The 21143-nt window shown below is 36.6% G+C and overlaps 2 protein-coding genes across 4 annotated transcripts in view; both read left to right on the forward strand.

Moving 5' to 3' along the window:
• The first annotated feature begins 2611 nt into the window (after nt 1–2611).
• Nucleotides 2612–15271, forward strand: cybb (cytochrome b-245, beta polypeptide (chronic granulomatous disease)). 2 transcript variants are annotated; one of them, XM_006639129.3, is made up of 13 exons: nt 2612–2721; nt 2819–2911; nt 3606–3716; nt 5343–5427; nt 5927–6072; nt 6800–6981; nt 7431–7563; nt 7999–8091; nt 9309–9562; nt 10662–10824; nt 11118–11264; nt 12498–12622; nt 13041–15271. In XM_006639129.3, exons 1-13 carry the CDS (start codon nt 2677–2679, stop codon nt 13165–13167), a joined length of 1704 nt encoding a protein of 567 aa, XP_006639192.1. In that variant the 5' UTR covers nt 2612–2676; the 3' UTR covers nt 13168–15271. The 2 variants fall into 2 exon arrangements, with proteins under 2 accessions (XP_006639192.1, XP_015219644.1); XM_015364158.2 differs by having other exon boundaries at nt 2665–2721; nt 2878–2911.
• A 3338-nt stretch (nt 15272–18609) lies between these two features.
• The window catches only part of sytl5 (synaptotagmin-like 5), an 89685-nt gene continuing 87151 nt past the window's right edge, over nt 18610–21143 (forward strand). Inside the window, exon 1 of one of the 2 annotated variants that reach the window (XM_069178939.1) lies at nt 18610–18694. The gene's annotated coding sequence lies outside the window, so the exon portion shown is untranslated. The remainder of the gene's footprint in view (nt 18695–21143) is intronic. The other variant, XM_015364157.2, reaches the window with a different exon arrangement.

A 21143-nucleotide genomic window follows, 5' to 3' on the forward strand; every position in this document is an offset into this window, starting at 1 on the left:
TGCTCTTACTGTTGTTGGTGATTTTGTTGCTGTTTGATGGTACATGGTTTTATATTATCCTTTGCATGTTGACTGGGATTTTCTGCACTGTAAATCGCTCTGGATAAAAGTGTCTGCCGAACAATTAATACATGAAACATGCTCCTCTACATCATACACTTATTTTCACTCTCAGATCGAGTGTTAACCGGAGGACAGGCATAGTTGCAACATTTGGTGCAAACTGATGCCAGAGTAAGAGACTTATATTGAATAATTTGGTGCAAACCTTTCACTTGCAGGAGAAAGAACTGAGTTCTCTAGACCTAGACAAATAGCAGAAGATGACATTTCTGGATGTCGTTAGTCAGAGAAGGTCAGGCCAGAAAAGATGGAAGATTATCAAATATGGACTTCTTACCCTTGTCCATCTTAAGAAATGTACTACTGTATACCTTTAGAAGGAATTCAAGTAAACAAGTAATGTTTAGCTGCAGAAAACTTACCACCTACCGATCTGCAGTGGCTCCAACGTGCTATAATACTTTCAGTTTTGGAGATAGTTTTCTGGGTAGTAACTGTTCCAACTGGCGGGTAAAAGACAGTTAATTTGTCTCTACAAGAGCAGCTGTAAATAGAGATTTTGCTCATGGATCTGTTTCCTAACAGATACAGTATAACAGATTGATATCTTACCCACTACATGATATTGAAGGCAGTGGCTCAGTCACAAAGCTCTATGTAACCCCACAGATGTCCCATGTCCAAGTTCTCTCCTCCATCTTTCACATTTGCATGGTTTTCTTGGGGACCAATGTCACTTATTGTACTAGGGATTTATACTGATAATGTCCAGACTGTAGGAGATAGTTCATGCTTCATATAGAAACTTTTAATGTATGACTTAGAAACCCTTTTGCAGATGTTTTGTTCTTTCTGAGTAGAGGCTCATTTTTCAGAGAAACAAATTCAGATCAAAAGATAACAGCTTCTCATACTGGATTGAAAAAATACTTTATCTAAAATAGCGGCACATTGGAAACTGAGTGTAAAGCTATGATCCTGGATTGGAACGCAGAGGTTAAATTTGTAAATTTAATATACGTTCTCGTGATGTTTTGAGTAGTGTAGGCTCCATGGATATTTTTCTAAACTGCTGCCCCATCTGGAATTTCAGTAGAGAGCAAATAATAATCACTTTTTGGAATACGACATGAAGTATTAAATGTACTCTGGCCTGTCAGCAAATTTAATTGGTGAAAATTTAATTGTGAAAGACTATGTTAAGCAATCTGTTGCACTTGTCTTGACTGTAGGAAGCAGTTTGCAGATAAAGTGGAACAGGGTCATGAATAAATTGTCTTAGATCTCTAATGTTTTATCAGATGCTTCCTTTAGGGTCAGCAAGATTTGTACAAGGTGTAAGGCTATATCTGTTATTTAGCAGTGTAGGTTGGAGCTTTGCCTTAATTTTCATACTTCTCTATTTTATGCCCTTAATTTAAACCTGCAAATGAATATGAAACCGCAATTGAGAAATGCAGTCTGTGCAATCTTTCCCAGAATTTTCTGGCCATTTTATAGCATGAGCCCTGATGATTCTGATGTGTTATCAAATCTCTAATGCTCTTTTCAAGATCAAAGAGCTCTTGAAAGAGTTTGTACAGTACATTCTGTACAAGGATTGGGCTTTAATCCTGAAGTCTCAACTGGCCCTTGCAAACTAAGAAAAGAAGATTCATATCACAGTTAAGACTTCCATATTTGTCTATGTAATGTCTTCTGCTTTAACTTCTGTATACATTATGTGTGATATGGACATTTCAAAATTATTGGTTTTATACTGTACATATTACAGTATATAGTGCAGTATATCATTTATAGCATCCAGAGTCTTTTCATAAAGAATAGAGATCATAGAGAAAATAAACAATAAATATTAGTTCTCTGCATTCTTTTGAAAGTAAAAGTTCATTCCTATTTAAAAAGAGAATTTACCCCCAAAGAAACTCTTCTATTAAATATATTGTACTCTTTGACTCTACTAGATCACATATATCAATTTATCTGTTTTTTTTCATGAATGAACAGAAGTTTAGGTCACTTTTCGTGTATGCATTTGTTAATTTATAAAAGTCAGAATTCCATTTGCTTTCCATTGAAGACCATGGATGCAGAATAATAGCTCTAAGAAAAATAACATCTAAAGCTTCACAAAATGTATAACAAACTCAGTTTAATCATTTTTTTAATCACCTGGTAATTCATTGACTTATTCTCAGATTTTGTTTCCTGTACAGGATGGAATAAAAATATAAAGAAAATAATAGCTTATCACAAGTACCAACAATATAACTGCAATACTTTATACCTGACAATGGAGATACAACTCTAAAACTGGAGTGACTAACTTTGCAGGCAGTTATGCAAACACCAGTCTTGATAAAGTAGAACCCTAAACATGCATGCATTATGTTTTCTGTGCATTTCAGGCGAGTACTAGGAGAAAGTCTGTTATTTCATTTTCTGAAAATATTCATAAATGAAAGCAGAGGAGGAAGAAAGCACAATATAAACTCCTGTCTGCTGAATAGAAGCACAGAGGTGTTGCACCAGAGCTGAATTCTCACTTCCTTCTTTGGACTATTATATCTCCAGCTGCAACTCTTACGGGTCTCATTTTCTTTTCTTTTCAAAATGGGTAACTGGGTTGTGAACGAGGGGCTTTCCATCTTTGTCATTGTAAGTGTTTTCTGATATATACAGCTTACGTTTTGCAACCTTACCTTAAACATAGACAATTCTTTCATTTTAATTCTATAAATTTTATTTCTTTCAGCTGGTATGGCTTGGGATCAATGCTTATCTCTTTGTGCATTTCTATATTGTTTACCTCAGTGACAGATTTTTCTACACTAGAGTTCTTCTCGGGGTGAGTAGCCATTAATTTGGTTATTTTAAAATATTTCATCCTTCTAGTCTTAGATTTAAGATTCAGTCATGCTTGTACCATTAGTGTCATTATCAGAATTATTTTTGGACATAGAAGAGTATCTGTCAGAATAACAATAATCTATATATATTTATTTTGATAAGTAAGTAGTTTATTCTTTCGGGTAGAACAGAAATAATGTGAGAGACAGTGATAGTACATTTTTTTATCAGTTATAGTGATAGTACTAGGTTTGAATTCACATTTACAGTACGCACTGTTTCAGTGACCCATGAGACATACAATATTATAGCCTTAATTTAATGACAGGTGTCCTTCATTATATTAAGAAATCTTTTTTTTTTCATTTTGTTCTGAAGTAAAACATAAAACATTGCCTTAAAACTAGATCATTTCAACTTAGTCTCTTGGCTAAAACTCCAGTCTTCTGAATAAAAGTTCCTATTTGCAAGTATTGAATTAAGGTTCAATTAAGAAAATAATTCAATGTAATCCTTGAATTATTCAAGGATCCACAAGTAAAGTATTGAAGATGCTGTTGACTTTATTTTAGATATGAGTTATTTCTGGGTCTGGAGAGGCAACAGGCAGGTGTCAGGACAGGTGTCTGCTGTGTGTCTGTTATGAGTATTTAAAGGAAATGAAAGTAAGCTCTTGTCTTGTTTGCCTCCAGCATGCCTTGTCCTGGGCCAGAGCCCCAGCTGCCTGCCTTAATTTTAACTGCATGCTCATTCTCCTGCCAGTCTGCCGAAATTTACTTTCCTTTCTCCGAGGATCCTGCCAGGTAAGAAGCTTGGTTAGATTTGGGAAAGAATTCAGACATGGTAGAGCAGGGCCATTTCTCCTGCTATAAAAAATGTAACTGTAATTCAAATTTAAAAAAAAACATAAAAGGAAACTTTTGAAAATGGGAAAGTCCTACTGATGAGAGTCTCACTTCTTTATTTAAAATGTGTGGGGATAAAATGGGAGAAGATTACTTTTGTCTTTGTTAAACCACTTCCTCATTTTGTTTTCTTCCTCCATACAGTATCTAGGAGAGAATCCACCCCTTTATTTGCTAAATGCTATTGTTTGAAAGAAAAAGGAGGAACAGGACATGCATTTGCTTTAAATCAAATTTGTCGTTCGTTTCATTTCATTCAAATCATGTTTACTATTGCATTTTCATTTTGGTGCTCACAAAGGTTTACTGTAGTTCTTCAGCTTGCGAGCCCCACTTACACAGCTCTCCTGCCTAGTTCTCCTTCCAGTATTGTCATTAGCTTTTATATTCTACTTACGCTGGGTTCTCACAGGTTTTACGATTAAGAATTATCATTTAGACATTCTACCATGTGATAGTAAGGATGACTTACCATGTTAGTGGCTCCTCATAGACTTCTCACGTTTCCGACTCCTCCTAGAACCTTATGATATAAAGGAAGGTGCCCACTCCCTCGACTTTGAACAATTTCAGACAGTCCTGAGAGATATCAATTTATCAGCATTAAGTTATTTTCCAGGGGGTGAGGGCTAACAACTAAATACACATTAAGGTTACTGTATATATCATTCTTCCCCTTCTCCAGAGCCATCAAAGCAAGTCCCTTGAGGAAAAAAATAAAAGCTGTATTTTTTTAAGTGATAGCTGTGGACATGTTGCAACTGTTTCTGCTCATTTTCCCAAGGGTCTTTGGGGAAGTCATAGGCTTGCAACATGCAGAATCTATAGGAAGCTGTACTGTAAAATTTATAAAGTAAACATGCTGAAGATCTGAAAGCAAAAATGTTTAATGGATTACTGAAATTTCCATGATACACCCTGGGTCCTTTGTTTGTTCCACAGAGGGCTACACCCAGTGCAACAGCACTTGTACACTTGGACCTTCTTTAAGTTACCATGTTAAGATATTAAACTGTCACTTATTTTAACTAGTTGGAGAAAAATCAGTTTGGGAAGGTATGTGTGTTGTACAGTGCATGAGTATATTCAAGAAAGTTTAAATGCATGCACAAATACAGTTTGGTAAGGTGTAAGTTCTATACAGTACCTGCACAAATTCAAGAAATTACTGTACTTTAAATGCATGCACAAATTCCAACTGACTGCAAGACTAATTTCCCGCAGCCAAAACGTTTTCATTAAAGAGTGGATGTATGGAATTGCTTATATTACTGTGCTCTTATAAAATACTAAAAACATACAGTACTTGTACAATAAAAATGTCACTGTATCGTTTAGTAAATGGGATTCAGAACCCTGTTTGCAGAGTCTGAAAAAAGGATGGTTACGCTCTTTCAGGTTTGAGGGTGGGCTCCATACGTGAGTGCACACATACCGGTTTGAAAATGACCCGTTTTAGAAAATGCAAATAACTGAATGAAATGGCAAATATCCCATAATGATTATTTTTTCTATTTCTTTAAGTGCTTTAGTCGTAATGTCACAAGGCAACTGGACGGTAATATCACCTTTCACAAACTGGTTGCCTACATGATTGCATTTCACACTGGTGAGGATCACTCGATCTTACGTATATTGATGTAGTGTATGTGATTTATCTATTGTTCTCAATCTCCATGCTCCAATAAGAGATTCATTTAAAAATTCTTTCTTTAACCTAATTAATAAACAGTTCACCGTGGATGTAAATTTTTCATTCAAGTTTGCCGTGCTATCACTGCATTGCTTAATATTTGGTTTCTTAAAAATCACATTGTTAGTTATGCATTTTGCATGTCTAACTGTAGATAATTAAACTATAAGTTTAGAGCTAGGCATCCAGTTTTTAAGTTTAATTTTACTATGATTAAGACATACTTCAGCATATTTAATAAAACAGAAGTATCTGGAATTATTGAGTGTTTCTGCAACATGGTACAATAATATTTTATGTCAGTGGAAATTCATTTAAATTTAACTTAGATTAACAAAGGCAATAAAATGTACAGGTATATAGAAATGTAAAAATCTGAAATTTATGACACATTTCCATTTTATATTTTCTTCAGCTGTCCATATAATAGCTCATTTATTCAACTTCGAGTGGTTCATGGATGCCCAGTTAGACAACACCACAAGTCTTCCTTATGTGTTGTCACAAATTGGAAATGGAGACAACAGGTCCTATCTGAATCCGATCCGAACCAACCAAACAGTACGTAATCCTTTTTTACTATAGTATACAGTATCACACTGCCGTCAATAACTTACAAAGCATGTTTTAATTACAGCACCCTGCTATATCTAATGCACTTTAGGTGAGTCAGACTTTGTACTGTACAGTTCTGTAGCCATTATGCAATAAAAGGTCAACCACAGGCTGATAGTAATGTACTGTAAAACAATTTCACTTTAAAGAAATGAATCATCATACACAAAAAAGAAAACAATAGAATCTGGTTCCTTGTTCTATTTTATCTTTCCCACCTCAAGATGTTTTGAGTGTATTTTTACTTGTAAATTCCTACACATTTATTTTTACAAACATGTGGAGTCTTATTTCTGTTTTAATTGGTTAGCTAATTTCCTTGAATCTTTTACACCTGGAGCTAGAAAAAATATTTTGTTGAGGTTTGGGCAGACTTTCATGCCAAAACAAGCGGAGGTCCATAAAGTACCTGTCTCATCTCCGTGTCATCGGGGATGAACGAAGTAAATAATCTTTTAAAATACAAACTTCCATCCTAAGAGAAGAAAGTGGGAAGACCTACTGTAACAAACTAATGTGATTGTTAATGTTCATTGACTACAACGATCAATGATGACGAGCCATTCAGGGAACTTTGCTATTATTCAATGAAACTGAAGAGGGAAAAAAAGATTCACATTTTTTTCCAGTTATCACAGTTTGGGAGTTTTTTTTGTGTGTGTATCTTCTATAGAACCCAACAGAAGTGGCATTCACATACTTAGCTGGTCTCTCAGGTGTGGCCAGTACCTTGGCTCTGATTTTGATGATTACTTCATCCATGGAAGTCATCCGGAGGTCTTACTTTGAAGTCTTCTGGTATACTCATCACCTCTTTGTCGTCTTTTACATTGGGATAGTGATACATGGAATTGGGTATGTATTCAAACACCTCAAGACTAAACAGATATGCACAAATTGGAAATTCCTAAATATTTTAATCACAAGGATCGTTGCTCCTGCAGCACATTCTGATTTTGGACAGTAGATCATGGGAGCAGAGCTCAAAACCCTACTCTTTAGCCATCTAGTCATGCTGGATATTTTTCCTAAATGTAATTAATGTAATTTACGCTCCCTGGGGGATGCAGAATTTTCCACACAATTCCATCTCTCCCACAAATCAGTTAGATACTTTATATTACTAATGTGTTACGAAATGTATTATTATTATTGCAGTTTGGCTTTAAAATAAGTGTTCCTCACACACTGTGTGTAGCTGATTCTGTAATAGATGAGTGATTCTACTGAAAATTCTGCAATCAGATGGAATTCACCTGGGATAGAATTGAACTGTCAATCCCTATTGTTTTGGAATTCTCTAGACGAATTGTGCGTGGCCAGACTGCAGAAAGTATCAAAGTTCATGATCCTAAACAGTGTATCAGCCAGTATCAAACATGGGGAAAGAACAATACAGAGTGTCCTGTGCCAGACTTTGCAGGAAATCCTCCAATGGTGAGTTTGCCTATACATGACTTTCTATATACTGTATGACTTTAGACAGTTCATACTTTATTGGGGGAGCCAGAGAATAACCTGCCAAGCAACAGGCTCAGAGGAAAGATACACACAGGATGGGAAGCCAGAGCAGAGCAGGACTCACACAGACCAAAACACACACACCTGGGCCAATTTTCCCAGAATCGAATTAACCAACCAGAGGAAACATCATACGAAGACAAGGAAAACATACTGTACAAACTACACAAAGATAGCATCCCAGGAATTGAACCCAGAGCCTTAGCTCTACAAGGCAGCAGTACTAACCACTGCTCTACCATGCAACAAACGACTTTGTATAAATTATAACTACAGTAAAGTGAAAAAAAAATGTTTATTTCAACACTTTTTTATTTCAGTATTATACTAAAATTAAACCTTTCATTTCAGACTTGGATGTGGGTGGTCGGACCTATGTTTTTATACCTGTGTGAAAGACTAGTGCGATTCTGGAGATCACAACAGAAAGTTGTTGTTACAAAGGTTTGTCCTGTTTGTCACTTCTTGTTATGATTTTACCATGTATCAAAGAAAGTACATAGCAACCTTTTGCCCTCCCTGTTTCAAAGAGAAATGGTACTATTTGAAGTATTATCAGCAGCTATATCACCCTGCAACTCACAACTGGCAGCCCACTGAAGCTAAGCAGGTGTGAGCCTGGTCAGTACCTGGATGGGAGACCTCCTGGGAAAAACTAAGGTTGCTGCTGGAAGCGGTGTTAGTGGGGCCAGCAGGGGGCGCTCACCCTGTGGTCCACGTGGGTCCTAATGCCCCAGTATAGTGATGGGGACACTATACTGTAAAAAGGTGCCGTCCTTTGGATGAGACGTAAAACCGAGGTCCTGACTCTCTGTGGTCATTAAAAATCCCAGGGCGTCTCTCGAAAAGAGTAGGGGTGTAACCCCAGCGTCCTGGCCAAATTTCCCATTGGCCCTTACCAATCATGGCCTCCTAATAATCCCCATCTATGAATTGGCTTCATTACTCTGCTCTTCTCCCCACTGATAGCTGATGTGTGGTGAGCGTTCTGGTGCACTATGGCTGCCGTCGCATCATCCAGGTGGATGCTGCACATTGGTGGTGGTGGAGGGGAGACCCCATTACCTGTAAAGCGCTTTGAGTGGAGTGTCCAGAAAAGCGCTATATAAGTGTAAGCAATTATTATTATTGGAATTCGTCTTTAGGCAAAGATGCCTAATATCCCCATTTCTCTCTCAGGGCTGTGGACAATACTATCAAAACAGTATCAGAACAGATTGAGCAGAACTTTCCTAAAATATTTTGCAAATTTTGCAGATTTTAATATTGCAAATAAGTTTTGAAAATAGATATCTTTACATGCACAAACATATTTCAGAACACTAGTGCCTTCTATTAAATTAGGAACAGTACTGTATGCACCTGAAGAAGGCTCCACGGCCGAAACATTGTGTTTTCTTTCTTCTCTTTTCAGCATGGAATAAACCTATTACTTTTTCCTTTGCAGCAGTGTATGTATGGCAAACAAACAATCTACATTGTGAACCATAGTTTCATGCTATGTAACATTATTAAAATGTTGCATTGCACCCTTAGAGAAAATAAATATGCACTCAATCCATCCACCTTGAATCACAAAAATAAATTGCCAGTAGATTATTTGATCATTCTGGATGCATTGCAAACATTTATTCTCAACTACTTCCATTCACCTCTTGCAGGTGGTTACACACCCTTCCAAAACAATAGAGCTACAGTTGAAGAAGAAGGGTTTCAAGATGGAAGTTGGTCAGTATGTGTTCATGAAGTGCCCATCCATCTCCCAACTGGAGTGGCATCCGTTTACACTGACATCTGCTCCAGAAGAAGATCACTTCAGTGTCCACATCCGAATCGTGGGTGACTGGACACAGAAATTATTTGAGGCTTGTGGTTGTGACAAGAAAGAGTTTCAGGAAGCCTGGAAGCTGCCAAAGTAAGTACACAACAACAATGAGAATAGAAGACATGTGGCTAAGCTGTACCACTTTCTATCTCAGGAGAATAATTAATGCTTCTTTATGTGGATCCAGCCATCCATTTTATAACAGCTTCAGCCAATTCAGGGAGGGTAATGGGGGAGCCAGAGCCTATCCCAGCAAGCAACAGGCATAAGGCAGAATACACCCTGGACGGGACGCCAGTCCATCGCAAGGCACACAAACACACTCACAGCAGGGCCAATTTTCCCAGAAGTCTTTTAACCTACCAGCATGTCTTTGGAACTGTGGGAGGAAACCCACACAAACTCCATGTGGATAACACCCCTAGATTGAACCCAAGGCCCAAGCACTGCAAGGCAACTTTTCCTAACAGTGGACCGTGCCACCTTCTTTATGTAGACTTCGAACCACAAATGCCTTCTTGTAACTCTTTGTCCTCAGAAAATGAAAAATGTTCAGGGCACAAAGCATTGAAGCAGGAGACAATGTGAATGAGATACTGACCACAGTAAAAGGTGGGTGGAGGGAGGTATAGCATTCACAGTCAGATTCTGTACTGACACTGAGGGGGGAGAGCATACAGTAGAAGGAAGTGGAAGAGTGCAAGAGGATCTAAAGAGGTTTCAATGACTGGAAACATAAAGGAACTGAAATACTGTAGTAGACATTGTTCACACTTTCTTGCTCCATCTGTCTATCCCTGTACGTTTTTTTTTAATGTTGACTTCTTTTAACATTTTAGATCCGAAATCCCCGGATTAAATTTGTATTAAACCAGAATCTGTAGATGATATCTTAGCATCTTGAACGATTTGGCTTGTGCCAGCCGGTAACACTTTCTGAGACACCGCAGTACATTTTGGCAGCCTGAGTCTCTAAAGCCATTTTGAAACGATCTGAAATATAGCACAGGTTGAGGTTTTGGACTGAATAAAAATCTTGATTGTGATTTGCATACTGGTCACGACACATCATCTCAAGGGGATTTATATCAAGTCGCGTGGGTGTTTAGGAATGGAAAATGGCATTAAGCAGCTGGGTGGTTCTGCTATGATTATACAGTACACGAGTATTATGTGCTCTATCCCACAGGATCGCTATTGATGGGCCTTTTGGTACAGCCAGTGAGGATGTCTTCCGCTATGAAGTGGTCATGCTGGTAGGGGCCGGCATTGGTGTAACACCCTTTGCCTCCATCCTCAAGTCGGTTTGGTACAGATATTCCCACAACAACACCAACTTAGTGACTAAAAAGGTGAGCTGAAAACCCTGTATCCTTAGTCACTCCTCTTGTTAAGAGATAAGATGCAGACAGAGATGTGCCACTCGGTCAATGAATGGCTCTTTTTAAAGATACAGTACCTGCTTTAAATATTTATTTAATGATTTAAGGACCATGAATCATTTCGTTTCTAAAATACAAAAACACTTAATTGCTCTCCATACTCTTGTTTTTCTCACCAGCTGTTGTTCAGAAGTCTGTATTATCAGATCAATTAATTTAATTTACTCTTTTTAAGTTATTCTTTTTTTTTCTCAACGTTTTAGATCTATTTCTACTGGCTCTGCAGAGAGACCCAGGCCTTCGAGTGGTTTGCTGATCTGCTGCAGTCCCTGGAGAGTCAGATGCTGGAGAGAGGAAATGCTGACTTTCTCAGCTACAACATCTACCTGACTAGTTGGAATGAGGCTGAGGTAAACGTTTTCACTCCATAGTGTTCTGTTATATTCCACACTATGAAAGAAACCCAAAGATCTGACCTTTGCATCCTCCTGCTTACACAAAAAGGGTCCTTTATTCACTTAATTTTATTGAAATACTGTATGTATTTCCTCATCCATAAAAAATCCCCTTTTCCTTTTTCCCCTTGTCCAGTGCAGCCTCACACAGATGAAATTAGCTGAACAGAAAAAAATGTCCCACAAGCCATTAAATCAATTTCTCATTAACCTCAGTACAAAAAGTGAAAGTTTCAACAAAAAGTTTGTTTTGAAAAAAAACAGTGTTTTTTGTTAGATAAACTCCTAACCCAAGCACACCCATTCTGGAGAGGTGTCAGGTTGCGTGTTATTTGTGTGTTATGGCATAGAGAGACAAAACTGCCAATTGTTCCTCAGCTACCCAAGCTGTGGGCCCTTCGATCCACTCCATTGGAGACCCTGGGAATATCTGTCCCCTCTTTTCTTGACTTGATAATCGGAAAGCTCATTATGACAGTTAAAGTGAATGTAAAGTAGCTCAGGAACCCCAGTGGTAGTCTTTGTTCTCTGTTTGCAAATAGATAGTCTGCGCCATTTGTTCAGAGGCAGATATCCAAATGCTTGCACTTCATCAACTCCAATAAGAATCCACATTTGACATGAGAATGCATAACAATATATTGCGTCGTTAGGTGCTTAATAGCACGGTGGAGTAACTTTGCATTAAAAAAGGACTATGGAAAAAATGAGTGACAAAATCAAATTCTGTGATGAAGGACTGAAGCACATGACCTAATGTAACAATTAAGTTCATCTGATCACTAAATTGTTGAGCTGGGGGTTCACTGATTTAAACAATTCATGGATGTCTGGAGATTACAGGTTGTAGAGCTAGTGGCAAAAGGCAGAATTTAGGAAAACATCTTGGTGCTGGGTAAAACATCTAACTGAAAAAGAAAGGAGGCGTTCTCTGTTGCTGTATTTTGTTCACACTGCTTTCTTCAAATGTTCATGTTTTCCCTCCATTCTACGGTAAAATGTCTCTGTGATATTAATTTGAATACAAGAGAAACAAATAAGGCTGTGTAACTTCCAGAGACTGGATTAAATTATCTAAATAATACTGTTTCACACAACTCTCATATTTCTAGGCTATTTTCTAGGATTATTTGTTTTGAGCGCAATCACCCACTCTGTTGGCTCATCTGATTTTATTCCCTTTTAAAGGCAACCCATTTTACTGTTCATCATGAAGAGGAGAATGATCCTATAACAGGACTGAAGCAAAAAACTCTTTATGGGAGACCGAATTGGGACAATGAATTTAAGACCATCGCAAGCAATCACCCAGGGTACCATAATAAACTTCTAAATTTTCTATGTTTTTCAAAACGTCTCTAAACATTTTAAAAAACGAAAACTACCAAAAACTGTAACTATTAAGCATAAAAATACTTTAACTATTAAACAGATAGTAAATAAAATAACAATTATGTGTAGTAGTGTAATTGTAAGTGTGAACTCTTTTGCCTTTGGCAATCTTAAACTTTGTTTCATAAAACACTAAGGAGATGTAAAACAACATAAATCCATCTGAAGCAAAAAAAATTAGGACTTTGTGTATAGAGATCAATGATGAAGTCAATCCTCTCTTGTCCAGCTCTAAGCAAAACATAAATTGTAGTGGAGAAATAACTATGGACACTCGTAGAAATGTTTCATTCAATGTGTTTCACTGTCTGAGCAGCCCCATACTCTGTTATTTCCTAGTACTAGAGTCGGATTGTTTCTGTGTGGTCCGGAGAGTCTCGCCAAATCTCTGGGAAAGAACTGCAACACCCACTCTGATGCAGACCCACGAGGAGTTCACTTCATATTCAACAAGGAGAACTTCTAGACCCCACCTGAACCAGGAGGAAGTACTCCAGCTGCCTCTGCAGGCGAAATCTGACAGCAGTGTTTGTTGTCAACTGCTGCATGGTAACGCTGAATACTGTATTAAAAGGAGTTTGAGATATGCTAATCTTTAGTTAAACTGGGCATACAAAGACTGAATACTTATACAGCATACAAATCCAATTTATTCTGCAGTGATAGAAACAACAAGTTACTTCTTTCTCAGTATTAGTGTTTGCATCTCATGACATAAATCAAAGTAAGATGTTAACTAAGAGCTAAAAGAAAGACATTTCATGGTTAAAAACAAAATTCACAATAAACCCTGAATAAACACATTCATTGTCATGAAGATACTAAGTACCTAATAGAGCAAAATACGTGAATTTTGGTTCTAAATACATATACTTATACATAATTCTGTCATTATCAAATTTCATTCATTGTTTATGTGACATAACATTAAAGATAGATGCTGGTTTAAATATACTGGATTTATAGGGGTTTTGCACTGGGATATAAAATGAACTCCATTCAAAGAACTAACAGAGCATTCATTACCTATATGTAAAGAGTCAGCCTGTATCAGGAAAATAAAAAATCTGTCTAAAACATCAAGCATTCTGATAAGTACACTGATACAGTAGGGTGTTTAGGATAAGTTGTTTGTATTCCAGAGGTTGAATTTATTTTTGGCTAACTCCCCTTTTAAAGCATTTTAATCATCTATCATCTAAATATGCTATAAGATAAAGGATAAAGCTTATTTTTGTTTCTGATATCAGTATTATGTTTTCTTTCATTTGTAATTAACACTGCATCTGTCCATCCCGCAGATAATTATTGATGTGATGGTGCTTCTGCTGCATTAGATATAAAGCTGCTTTTATTTTGGTCTAAAGAAAGCTTGTCATACTGCCCGTGACACAGCTGAATTCTGCTAATGATTGCCATTCTTGCTCACCTCTCTATCTACTTCCACCCGACATACTGTATTTCAAATTCGGCACCTTAAGATCAAAGCACAGATCAAAGGTTTATGACCTGCTAATTAAAACTAATGTGCATGATGAAAGATTTCATAAAAACATTTTTCTTTGATCCAAGAGAGAAAAAAAAATTGGGTTAATTACACCAGGAAGATATTATCTTAAATCTTACATCCAAACATGTATACATTAGTATCCTGATATTGTTCTGCACTGTTTATTATAGAATTCATTATTCATTCAAAACTCATAAGAACATAAGAAGGCATTTCTTGAAAGAAGCCAGGGAATCAGCTTCAATGACATTACTTGGTAGCTGTGTCATATTGGCACACTTCTTCGTATAAAAGGTGCCACCTACTGTACAGTGTTCTGAGTTTGGAAAGAAACTTCCCACAGTTTCCAATAGTATCCACTTGTTTGTCTTTCATTGACAATTCTTCTGCTTACTCCAAATCAGTCCTTTGGGTTGAATTTGTTATTACACTTAAGGATTTAGAATATTTAAATCAGGCTCCCTTTTAGTCTTCTCTGTTTAAGAATAAGTAGGCTATGTTCTTTTAGCCTAACGCCGTAGGATATTTCTTGAAGATGGGGAATGTATTTGGTTGCTTTTCTCCAGAGTAATACAATACCAGCAAAAACTTCCGTGTTTGCTCCAGCCTGATCTAGATTGTGGTATACTAATCATACTTGAATCTAGACCATTGTTAGATATTAAAAGTCGTTGTCCAGATCCTTGTAGTACGCTACTAATTACCGCAACTCACTTGGAACTTTTAGTTTCTTTGCTCTCCGTTTTCTGTCATTTTTATAGTTCTCAATCCAATTTCCTGCCTGCAGTCTAAGAAATAATTATATTATAAGGAACCTTGTTTAAAAGCCTTAAAGCATTGTAACTACTGTACATCATATTGCATTCTTTGTGTGTGTCCATTATTGCTGTTGCTGTTCAAAGAACTCTTTCAGGAGTACATCCTCAAGCCGTGGAAATTTATCTTAGGTACTTATTATACTGGTAACACTTCCTGCCTCTCAGCTCAAATAGGCACGCAAAGGCCTTTCATTTTGTGCATAGATTTTCCTTAAAGTGTTTTAATAAAATACTTCAACTGATTCTTGAAATCTCACTCATTCATTAATACCAATATGATCATCCGCTATACTGTATATTAGTCATTGGTTCAGCTCTGATCCGATCAATAGGTTTGGTGCTGACATTCTCTGCTATGATCTGTCTGTTTAGATTTCAAAGCTTTTAGGTAAGACTTTTAATGTGCATTTGATTAATGAAGCCTTTAGGTTTTGTTATGAAACCTCGTTGTCATTGGGCAATTTATAAAATAATTAACTTGCTTTGCAGTTTGTATTAAAGCAGTGAAAGGCATAATAGACACACGAGTAGCTGTCCACTACAAAATGGAGGAAACTGATCATGTGTAAAACATATTGCATTCAAGGATATTATTTAAGTGAACTTTATTTTTAGAGGATTGTATTATGGCAAGAAGTAGGCCTAAGCACCTCTGTGATCTCCACCATACAGTACACTCTTCTTCACTGTATTTCATAAGAGGGACCTTGCACAAACGTGTGAAGAAACAGCTTGCCACATTAACCAGCCCCTACTTCTAATTTTTTCTGAAGCATGCCGCTCATGAAAGGGACTTAGATTTCAAAATAATTGTTCCGTTTTCTTTTTTCTTCTTTTAAAAACTGCCCAGTCAAAACAGAAATTTCTAAAGTAAATGGGGATGTTAGTGGTTAAATGACTAACAGCGCATATTGATTTTACCACACATGCGCTGCACTTCCACTTCCCTCTTTGCCTCATGAGATTGAGAATTTACAATAAATCAATTCTAGTGTTAAGATTTGTATGCATATTTTCCCTCTACTGACCCTTTCATTTACGCAAGTAATACCAATGCTTCCAAACTCCCCTTCACTATTGTTATTTAAGCTATAGGATTTATGGCAGGGTTTTGAATTATTTCATAAAAATTCAACCTAAGAATAAGTGAATTGCTCTTATTTCTAAATATAAGGATACTTCAGTTATGATTTTTCCCATGTCTTCAAAAAGTTAAAGAGATCTGCCCTCTGTTTCTGACTCTTGAAAAAAGAGTTTACATAGTCTGTAGCATTTTCTGCAATTTCCCTCATGGGATCAATTATGTATCTATCTTCACACTCTAGTATAAGAGTGTAAGAGTGCAGAAACCCCATCTTAAAGAGATCCCTGTTTGAGTGAAAACAACTGACTGAAAATTAAAGACATCATTCCAAAACCACTTGCAACGAAAATCACTCAGTGCAACCTGAACTGAAAAGCACTATATTGGAAGATTCTGAAGTATCAGTATTTTTTTGACAAAAGAAGAATCCTTACATGGCACATAATTCAATAGGAAGCAAAGGAACAAGTAAAGGTTTATTCAAGGCTGAAAAGAGAAGAAAAGAAACAACGTTTAAGCTGTGGAACTTTCATCGGGTGTGGAGCCTTCTTTTAATTCAACATGAAACCAAGGTTTGATGAAAGAGCTGCTCAAATCAAGGCTGTGCTTTTCACTGCATAGTGCCATATTTCTCCAAAAACAGCACAAAATTAACAGGCATCTGCTAGGACAGCTGAATGTAATATCATCTAAGCTTTTAGACCACCATTCCTCTTACAGCAGATTTATGGATAATCAAGAGAAATACCACTATAATTAATCAATTTGTTTACTTTGTAACGAGCATTTCATCTTACATGCACTGTAACCTTCTGCAGGCACACTGTAACCCAGTTCTGAAGACTGAATATTCACTTACACAAGCCTGACTTTATGCAACTATCCAGGGCAAAGTACTGACAATAAATCCATCAGAACCCAATGAGGTATGAAGGCATGCATGCACATTTAGGAAAGGTGATATTTCATCAAAACTGAAATTCTGTAAAACGGTAGTTGAGAAATTATTTCTGAAATGCATGCAAGAACTAACCCCTGACAACTGTCTTCCATAGCAAAGACTAACGGCTTCATTAAGGGGACAAGATAAACTTTAAAAGTCTTACTGAACTTTCATGTAATTCTATGCATTAACATTTAACAAAACAGACTGCTCTGCTTTTTAAGAGACCATATTCATAAAACAAATGTAGATTACTGAACTCTGCTGTCAGAAACAGTATAAATATACTGTAGTATTACAAAGAAAGCATTGTTTTTGGATATATAAATTGTTTCTAATAATACTGTACTAGTAACTGAAATCTGAGTGGAAGACTACATCACTGTATGAGCCTTCAAGTAACAAGATTTCCATGCTGAAAAGTGAAAAGAGAAAATGCAATGTTTGGCTGTATAGCCCCCTTAGCTTAAATGTCATTTTTTTCTCCTTTCAGTTTAGTTTTGTACCCTCCTCCCCTAGACACTGAAGTGTTCACTGCTAGAACTTGTGAGGATCTGGTCAGAGATGTGATTTAATGATTGAGGTTAAATGTTAAAGCTAGAGCTGAAGTTGGGGTTAGGAAGGAGTATTATTAATTGAGGTTGAGGTTAGAGTCAGGGTTGTGGTTAGGAATGATTATTAGGGATTATGATTAAGGCTAAATTAAATTAAGGCCTTGGATTGAGGTTAAAGCTAAATAAAGTTAAGGCTAAGAGCTGAAGATGGGGTTACGAATGAGTATTAGTCATTGAGGTTAAGGTTAGACTTGGCATTAGGGATGAGTATTAGCAGGGGTGTGAAGTAAAATAATTGAACTACAGTACCTTGCTATATTAATTAAGTACATTTTTCAGAGATCTGTATTTTACGTAAGTATTTAGTTTTCTGGATACTTTAACTTTTATTCAAGTACGTTGGTTTAGAAAAGAAGATACCTTTACTCCACTACATGTACCAGAAGCATCTTTTTTCTCTTTCCATCTGGGATACTGGCATTTACACAGGCTCGGGTTCTGACTGGATAAAGCAGAGGTGCAAGTGCATGCGGAAAGTGTCTGCTTACTTTCGTGACATACTGTACTCCACTATTCTGAAGCCCAACCACAGACTGTGCTGCTTTTTCAAATAACCATTCCGCAACACAACTAGACAGCTAAAAAGTAATACACAGGGTCCATGTTTAAAATCCATAAGGGGAACTGTAAAACATGTTGTTAAACATTATGTTAAACGGCAAATTATTTCCGATAGGAAATAAAGGAAATTGGATTAATGGGAGCCAGGAGGTCGAAAGTATTCCCCGTAGGCTCAAGTGTGATATATTCCACCAAAAAAGTCAATGTATTTCAACATTAATAGGAACCAGGACATGACAACACAGGTTTACAGCAGCATGCATTCACATTTGTGTGTGTAAACAGAATGATTACTGTAATCATTCTGTTTACAGTCTCTAGGGTGGAGTTCATGTAAAATTGGGGAATTTTTATGTGCACAGTCTGTAATATACATGGACCCCCTGTACAGTATATAAGTGAGTGCAGGCGGTGAAAGTCTCAGCCTACATCAACTCAACATCAAATTTAAAGGAACATGGAGGTATGTGTATTCTATTTATTTAGCTGACTGTTACATTTAATTTAAATAGCTAGCTATATTGAAATAGCTTCAACTGATGTAGATTTGTTTTAAATGGGTTTTGAATTAAACCCCACAACCACCTCTGGAGTTTATTAAAATTGACACAGCAGAGGTGTAAGCAGTTAGAATAATTAATATAAGGAAAAGTGCACGTCCATATAACACAGAGAGTAAGAAATGAAATCAACTATACTATTCCCATTCCAAAAACTGCCATACAAACAACCACTGTTGCTTGCACAGAAACTCTCAAAGAACTTAAATTCAAACAGTAAATTGATAAGATAGGTTCTAGACCTCTTAACACAGGTCTCAACAAGTCAAACAGAGGACATGGTTATCTGACATTAGCTACATTGTTCACCACAGGACTGTGTATATCACTCCCTACTGTACATTTCGTACAATAGCATTTGTAAATACTGTACACAGACATCTCAATATGTTTGCGGATGGCACAGCCCTGGTCAGCTTATTAAAGGACCCAGAAAATCATTATGGCATCATGGTCCCATTCCGTGCTGTGATGAGTTCTCTTTGAAGTTAAATGTAAAATGCAACACCACTCCAACCTACTCTAATTACTGATCAGACAGCAGACATGGTCAATGAGATAAGATCACTTTATTAGCCATATAGAATTTCTTGCATTAGGAATTTGTCTTTTTCGCAATGACTGCAAGTACTTTGGACTGGTCACAGACTCAAACACAAGATGGGACAAATGTTGTAACACCATTTATAAAAAGGCCTCTTTTTATAAAACGGACATGCTTTTTTCACAGGAAAATCAGCTATTTCAAGGTAGATAGAACTGAACTCTTTTTGCATATTTCTGTAAGTCATTTAAGGAAAGTGTCTTAAAATACTCACTTTTTGATTGTCTCACTTTTTGGTTTGGTAACATCGGTACCCAAAAATGAATTAATTGTAATCAGTATTGCAATTAATAAAAATAAGCAGCAAAATAGTCAAGGTAACAACAGAAGAGATGTCACCTTTTTACTTTTTAATAATATAGAATCACTAAGAGATTATCATTTTGTACTTTTGCTAAGTTACTGTACGTACTGTATTTTTGGAAGTAAAAGTACTTTTACTAAAGTAACATATTTTAATTCTTTTAACATCCCCAAGCCTTAGTAATTGAGGTTAAAGTTAGAGTTAGGGTAAGGGCCAGGGATTAGTAATAGTGATTGAGGTTAGGGTTGAGGTTGGGGATGGGTTTAGCGATTACTATTAGTAATTGAGGTTAAGATAAGAGTTAGATATTAGAGTTAAAATGAAAATTATTTATTAACATTAGTTAGGGTTGGGGTTAGGGTTTTCTACATTATTCCCCTGATTGTGCTTCTAATATTATGTTCTAATGTTGTAATGGTGTGCTAAACTGGCCTTTTTAAAGTCTTTCAAAAATATTACAGTTTATTCTTACAGAACATTTTGCATTTTTCCATTATTTAATAAAAAAATAGTCACTTTAAATTCAAATACATTTAAGTACACATACTTCTATATAAAACTGCTCATATTCATAATACTGTGCATCACTTCTTGGTGCAGTTTTTCAAGCGGAACTATTGCATTTCTATTTCATGGTTCCTGAAAAGCATTAGTGGCTAATTGAACATCATTAGTCAGTATGACCTCAGCAAAAGTACGGGCAAGCAACTACATGTAAAATTACTTTTTACGAACAAATCATATTACAATTATTAGTTTTTGAAACACATTTTTATCCTTTTTTGTGGTGCTCAACAGCACAGATACTTTCATTACATTTTACAGAACAATAATTCAACAGTTTGAGAGTTAGGCGTTGTCCAGACAATATGAACTAATCATGCCCCTTCTTAGCTTCTGCTTGTCACATGTTTACAAGCTGAGGCTCACATGATGCTGATGGGTGGAAGCCCTGCATACAAGAGGAAATATCAAAAAACAAAATTGAGAACCTAAATGTGCAAATAACATATGACACAGAACCCAAAAGAGTCAATACAAAACTGGATATTGTTGTGTAGTCTCATAATTTCGACAACAGCAGGCTTTTTTAAATAATGTACAGAAGTCCTTTCTTAATTTCAAAAGGACTAACTGCTGCCTCCTAGTGCTCACCAATGTTGTGACAAAAATAATCACTACTGTATTTTCTTAAAGGACTTTTTCTCTGGTTAGCCCTGAGTGTAGTGCTGCCTCACACCCTACACTTCTGCAGCCCTTGCAAGGAATAAGTAAAATGAGCTTCCTGATGATAGATGAATTTTGCTGCACATTTAATATGTGTTGGGAGGTTAGCGTTGCTGCCTTGCAGAGCTAGGGCTCTGGTTTGAATTCCTGGGGTGCTATCTGTGTGGAGATTGCATGATCTCCCTGTGTTCACATGAGTTTCCTCCGGGTGCTCTGG

This window comes from Lepisosteus oculatus, chromosome 15 (assembly GCF_040954835.1).
Source record: "Lepisosteus oculatus isolate fLepOcu1 chromosome 15, fLepOcu1.hap2, whole genome shotgun sequence".
NCBI classification, from domain to species: domain Eukaryota; kingdom Metazoa; phylum Chordata; class Actinopteri; order Semionotiformes; family Lepisosteidae; genus Lepisosteus; species Lepisosteus oculatus.